This window comes from Sceloporus undulatus, chromosome 9 (assembly GCF_019175285.1).
Source record: "Sceloporus undulatus isolate JIND9_A2432 ecotype Alabama chromosome 9, SceUnd_v1.1, whole genome shotgun sequence".
NCBI classification, from domain to species: domain Eukaryota; kingdom Metazoa; phylum Chordata; class Lepidosauria; order Squamata; family Phrynosomatidae; genus Sceloporus; species Sceloporus undulatus.
Window position 1 is genome coordinate 26385946 of NC_056530.1, and position 6000 is coordinate 26391945.

At 47.0% G+C, this 6000-nt stretch overlaps 1 protein-coding gene across 1 annotated transcript in view; it reads right to left on the reverse strand.

The window, feature by feature from the left end:
* The window catches only part of ARHGEF2 (Rho/Rac guanine nucleotide exchange factor 2), a 58386-nt gene extending 53114 nt beyond the window's left edge, over positions 1-5272 (reverse strand). The window contains exon 1 of the mRNA XM_042439439.1: positions 5141-5272. Coding sequence (XP_042295373.1) covers positions 5141-5197 — 57 coding nt within the window. The 5' untranslated portion in view covers positions 5198-5272. The remainder of the gene's footprint in view (positions 1-5140) is intronic.
* Between the last annotated feature and the right edge of the window lie 728 nt (positions 5273-6000).

The following is a 6000-nucleotide window of genomic DNA, read 5'->3' on the forward strand; positions in this document are numbered from 1 at the left end:
AGTCAGCTGGTCCTTTCCTCCTCCATCCTTTATCTCCTGCAACATCAGCATTCAGACCTTCAGAAGAAGGTCAGAGGAAGCCAACTTTTCAGAAACAGAGGCTGAGAGAGAGAGAGAGAGAGAGCAAATGCATCCCTTTGGAGCAAGGTTGCCAACTGCAACTCCTTCCAAGCCCTGGCATTTCCGGGCCAAAACAGGGATGATGGCCCATCAAGATGCCATTAAGCATCATGTGTGAAGTTCTCCTAAGCTTTGGTCCTCCAAAAGTTTTGGACTCCAGCTCCCACAATTCCTGACCGCTGGCCAACTTAGCTGGGGATTTTGGGAGCTGAAGTCCAAAACACCTGGAGGACCAAAGTTCGGGAGTCACTACAGTATATGGTTTCCAGGCTTTGATCCTCCACATGTTTCGGGGTTCAGCACCCAGAATTCCAGGCTGTTGGCCAAGCTGTTTGGGGCTTCTGGGAGATGGAGACCAAAACACCTGGAAGGCCAATGTTTGGGAATGGCTGATAGTGATACCTTTATTGGACCAACCAAAATGCACAATCTACACATTGCAAGCTTCCCTGAAGTCTCTTGGGAATGGAGAAAATGGCATTTTGCAATCTGAATTCCCCCCCAAAATGTAAGGATGAAGTCTGTGGTCAGACCCAGGGAAGGCAGGGAAGGGAAAGAGCAACGCTTCCAAAGAGTCCAGGGAGGAAACGCTTCTATGGGAACCGCAGGAAAGTGTACATAACACAACAGGGCCGGGCCGCCCAGCAAGGAAGGAAAAGTGGCCAAAGGTGAGGAGGATCATTGGCTGCAACCAGCCGCCCGCCTTTCCCACTGATAAAAACCTGCCGGGAGGAGATGAGTTCGAGAGGCAAGGGCATGAACCATCATGTGGGTCATGCACATGATGGTTCATGCACACTCCTTCCTTCATGTTGTGTGCCTCCATGTCATGTCTGGCTTATGGTGACCCTCCCTATGGTGAACCCATCCTAAGGTTTTCTGGGCAAGATTTGTTCAGAGGAGGGATTGCCATGGCCAACCTCTGAGGCTGAGAGTGTGTGACTTCTTGCCCAAGTAGGTTTGCAGGGCCAAGTGGGGTTCGAACCCTGGTCTTTCCAGAGTCCTGGTCCAATGCTCAAACCATTACACTGCGCCAAGTTGGTTCTCCCCACACTCTTACAAAAGGATATCTATGGATGGATGGATGGATGGATGGATGGACAGACGGACGGTAGACAGATGGATGGATGGATAGATAGACAGATGGATAGATGGATGGATAGATGGATGGATAGATAGACAGACAGACAGACAGACAGACAGACAGACAGACAGACAGACAGATGATAGATGGATAGATAGATAGATAGATAGATAGATAGATAGATAGATAGAGGATGGGTCTCCCTTATCCAAAATGCTTGGGACCAGAAGTTTGGAATCTGGATTTTTGGGATATGTAGTTTTGGGTTTAGGGTTAGTTTTGAATTCTGGATTTTGGGGGGCTTGGGCCTATTTGCATCAACCTCATGAGATCCCTTGGAGACGGAGCCAAGCTTCAATGCACATTCACACATCGCCCAAAGGTTGTTTAATACAAAATATTTGTAATCCTTTGGTGCCGGAAGCAAAGTCTGTGTTCTAGGCTGAACCGGCGGAGACTTTGCTTTCGGCCACAAAATCGTTTGGGAAATATTGTGCCGAAAATGACCTTTGGGCTTTGTGTACAGAAGGTGCATCGGAAACAGACATGAATGTGATGTTTAGATCTGGGTCCCGTGCCCAAGAAGTCTCATGATGCAGATGCAAATATCCCAAATCCCAAACCTTTCTGGTCCCAAGCGTTTCGGAGGAGGGAGACGCAACCTGTAAAGGGATCACAAAATTTAACAAGGAGAGTGCCACATACACAACAAACGCACACAGAAGACTGTTCCAAGGGAAACTCATGACGCACAGTCATGCCTTTTGGCATTTCTATCATTCCTTTGCCATAGCCAAAAGGGGCAAAAAGGATAGGGCACCAGCCCTGGTTAGTCCTTGGATGGGAGACTGCATCTGCACTGCAGAATGAATGCCTTTTGATACCACTTTAATTGCCATGGTTCCATGCTATGGGATCCTGGGATCTGTAGTTTTGTGAGCTATTGGGCCTTTTTCTCTCAGCTGCGTCAATCGCTCAGTGCTTTGAAATCCTGGGATTTGCAGTTTTGCAAGGTATTTTCTGTCTGAGAGCCCTGATACCGCGACAAACTACACATCCCAGGATTCCATAGAATTCATGGCGGTTAAAGCAGTGTCAAACTGCGTTAATCCCGCAGTGCAGATGCAGCCTAAGAAAGCCCTACGAAATGGCTGGGGGTCTCCAAAAAGTCGGCCAAACGCCTAGATTCGCACACATGTCGCAATAAGGAAAGGGAAAAAGGGGGAATGCGCCAGGCAGGATCTGAAAAAGTACATAATATAAAACTCTCACTTGGAAAGAAAAGAGGAGTGTAAATACTCTCGAAATCCAGAGTAGTTGGTACGGAAAGGAGCGTCAAAAGGTGCCGCCTGGAATTTGGGAGGATTTCATGTTCTGATAAGAAGGAACTGAGAGATTTGGAAGGTGTTTGTCCAACTAACCGGCCCCCAAACTCTGCCTGTATTTGTCCTTATTCTTATTTATCTCATTTATTCCAAGAGAGAGTCAATGGAAATGCATATGTGTGGGCACTGGCTCGCTTACTTGAGTCATTTGTTGTTGTTGTTATGTGCCTTCAAGTTGTTTCTCACTTGACAAACCTGAAGCTGAGAGAGTGTGACTCGCCCAGTCGGTTTACATGGCTGGACTGGGATTCGAACTCTCGTCTCCTGAGTCGTAATCCAAGGCTCAAACCACTGTGCCATGCTGTCTCCAAATACAGAGTGCATAACATTAATAAAGTCCACATTAATTAAAAGTATTGTTTAGGACCGGTGCCAATATTTTGTTTCATTTCGTCTTATTATTACTGAAGACCTGAAGCTGTTTTATACACAGAGGTTGCATCCACACTCCAGGAACAATCCGGTTTGACGCTGCTTTAAGTGCCTTGGATCAAGGGTAGGGGATTCTGGGAACTGTAGCTGCAAAGTCCTGGATGCAATTGTAGTTGCAATGTTGGCGTCAAAACCAACTACAACTCCCAAAATCACACAGCATTGAAGGGCAGCTGAAGCAGTGTCAAACCAGATTCTTCTTCCAGTGTGGATGCTAGATCTCTGGTCCCTTTTGTATGCAAAGCAACCACTTTGCCACTGATCTATTTCTATGCACCCGTAATAGAACACATTTTGAAGTGGAATAATGGGGAAAAACCAGATTAACGGATCTCCAAATGTTCTGGGTTACATGAAACGTTCTAGGTTACACACAATGCTCTGTTACACAGAACATTCTAGGTTGCACATAATGCTCTAGGTTACACAGAACATTCTGGGTTACACATAATGCTCTACGTTACACAATGTTCTAGGTCACACAATGTTCTAGGTTGCACATAATGCTTCAGCAGGTACATATTAATATGAAAAATAGCTATATTGAGAAAAGAAGGCAGACAGGAGAGATTCCCTCGATAGCGAGGCTCAGTTTTTGGAAGGGCGGGCTCCGAAGAAAATTAATAAATATTATATTATAATTATATTATATAAAATAAATAAATAATAAATAAATGCAACCGATCGCATAAAATCATTCTTCCGGGGAAAAAGCAAACGTCTGACCGTTGCAAAGAGGAGACATTGTTCCTACGAGAGTCCATTATATTAAATAACGTACTGTATTATACTATATAGACTGCAAATATTGCCTCCGGGGTGTTTCAATCCCTCCGTCTGTCTTCCTTGGCACAAAGAGCAACCCATGTCTCCTCCTTCGTGATTATTTCTTTCTAGCCTCGAAAAAGAAATGCAAAACACCCAACAGAGAGGAAAAAATAGCATGATTTAATATGTGCAGAACAACACCCCACAAGTCAACACCGCTAAGCAAAGGCCAGAAAAGTACCACAACATGTCCAAAAACCCACAAAACCCAAATGTGTGATGCAAGCTTTTGAAGCTACACTGACTTCTTCATCGGCCAAAGGGGATCTATGCACAAAATGCACAACGTTGGAAGAAACGTGGAAGAAACGACTCCAGGGACCAGGGTTCGAATCCCAACTCGGCAATGGAAACCCATTGGGTAACCTTGGGCAAGTCACGCTCTCTCAGCCCCAGGAAACCCCATTGGATGAAACCCTATAAGATCAGGGTTCGAATCCTGGCTCAGCCATGGAGACCCATTGGGTAACACTCCCTCAGCCTCAAAAACTGAATCGTTCCCAGAAAACCCTTAAGGTCCCCATAAACAAAAACATGGAAAACACACAACAACAAGAACACGAACACAAACACAAACACTGCTCAACCCACCATTGAAGCAATGCGCAGTGGATTAAAACAATATGTTTGAAAACATTAAACACATAGTTGTTAAAAAAGACCAAGGAAATAACAACCACAGATGTTTAAAAACAACAACACAAGTCCATCGAACCAAATTATTAACAATAAGGCAACGAAAAGAGTAACACACAAAGCGTTGCCAAACACAAAGTGTTTGCAAAGAGAGAGGAAAGAGAATCTGCAAAGTGTGTAACACTTTGTGTTGCCTTTTTTGTTGTTGTTGATATTTGGTAGAATGGCACAACCACCCACAAGGAGCAACCACTGCAAGGACTGGGGTTGTGGCTGTTCTGGTTGCTGTTGTGTGCGCTTTGTGTCAGACTGATGCCAACCTCAAGGCAAACCAAAGGCTTTCTTGGCCAGTTTTCTGCAAAAGAGGCTGAGAGAGTGTGACTCCAGGAGTCCTAGCCCAACCCTGAAACCACACACCACCACACCGGCCACACACTTACAAACCCAAGCCTCGCCCCAAACCCAGGGTCTTCTGAGCATACACAGAGTGCCTTGCCCTGCAAACCCAGCCCAGCATCCCATTGCAAGCCCAGTTCCCAGCAGGTTACAAGGGGAGACCCCAATAAGCCAAACTGGGAGCCATTTGGAGTCCAGGTCTGCCCCAATCTCTCCAAAAGCAAGCCAGAAAAATCCCTTCCAAGTTCCAAAGCCTTACCTTGGAGCAGAGAAAGCAGCCACTTTCATAGGCAGGGAGCCCAGTTTTTCCTTGCATCCCAAAAAAAGGTCTCCAAGGGCTACTTTTGCAAGGCCTTGGGCCCCCCAAGTCCTTCCTGGGAGCCCCCCAAGCTTTGCAAAGGTCTCTCCTTCCAAACCCTCTCTCCTTCTTCCTCCTCTTCTGGCTCCAGAGAAACCAGGAACAGGCTGGAGAATGATCCTCCTAGGAATTAACCCTTTGCCCCCTTCAAGGGCCAGCAAGGGCTCTGCTGCTGGTGGCCCTTATGGCCCAATGGTCAGCCCCTGGCCTCCCCTTAAAGGGACCTTCTCTCCAAGGGGGCCTTTGGGCAGTTTGCAAACCCAGAGGCAGGAAAAGCAGGGAGCAAAAGGGCCCTTTGAGCATGGCAGGAGTCTTGGAAAGCTTCATGCTAAGCAAAAGGGAGAAATCCCTTGAGCATGCCAAGAGTGTTCACATTGCTAAGCAGAGGGCCTCTGAGCATGGCAGGAGGACTTGAATCTGGAAATCAACATGGCAAGCAAAGGGGAGAGGCCCCCTGTGCATGCCAAGAGTGTTCACACTGCTCCAGGGGAATCATCATGCCAAGCAAAGGTCTTCTGAGCATGTCAGGAGTACTGGAAAGCATCATGCCCAAACAAAGGGGGAGGTCCTCTGGCCATGTTTGAAGTATGCCAAAATGTCATGCCACCTGCCTAACTGGGAGGATGCTTCCTTAGAAAGACAAGGCGGACCGCAAACAGGGTGCGATAAGGATCAGGGCGGGTGCCGACACCTCCAGATCAGGGCCGCGGGCGTCATTGTAAGCCCTCACCTTGGGCACACATGCCCTCCTCGTGCAAACG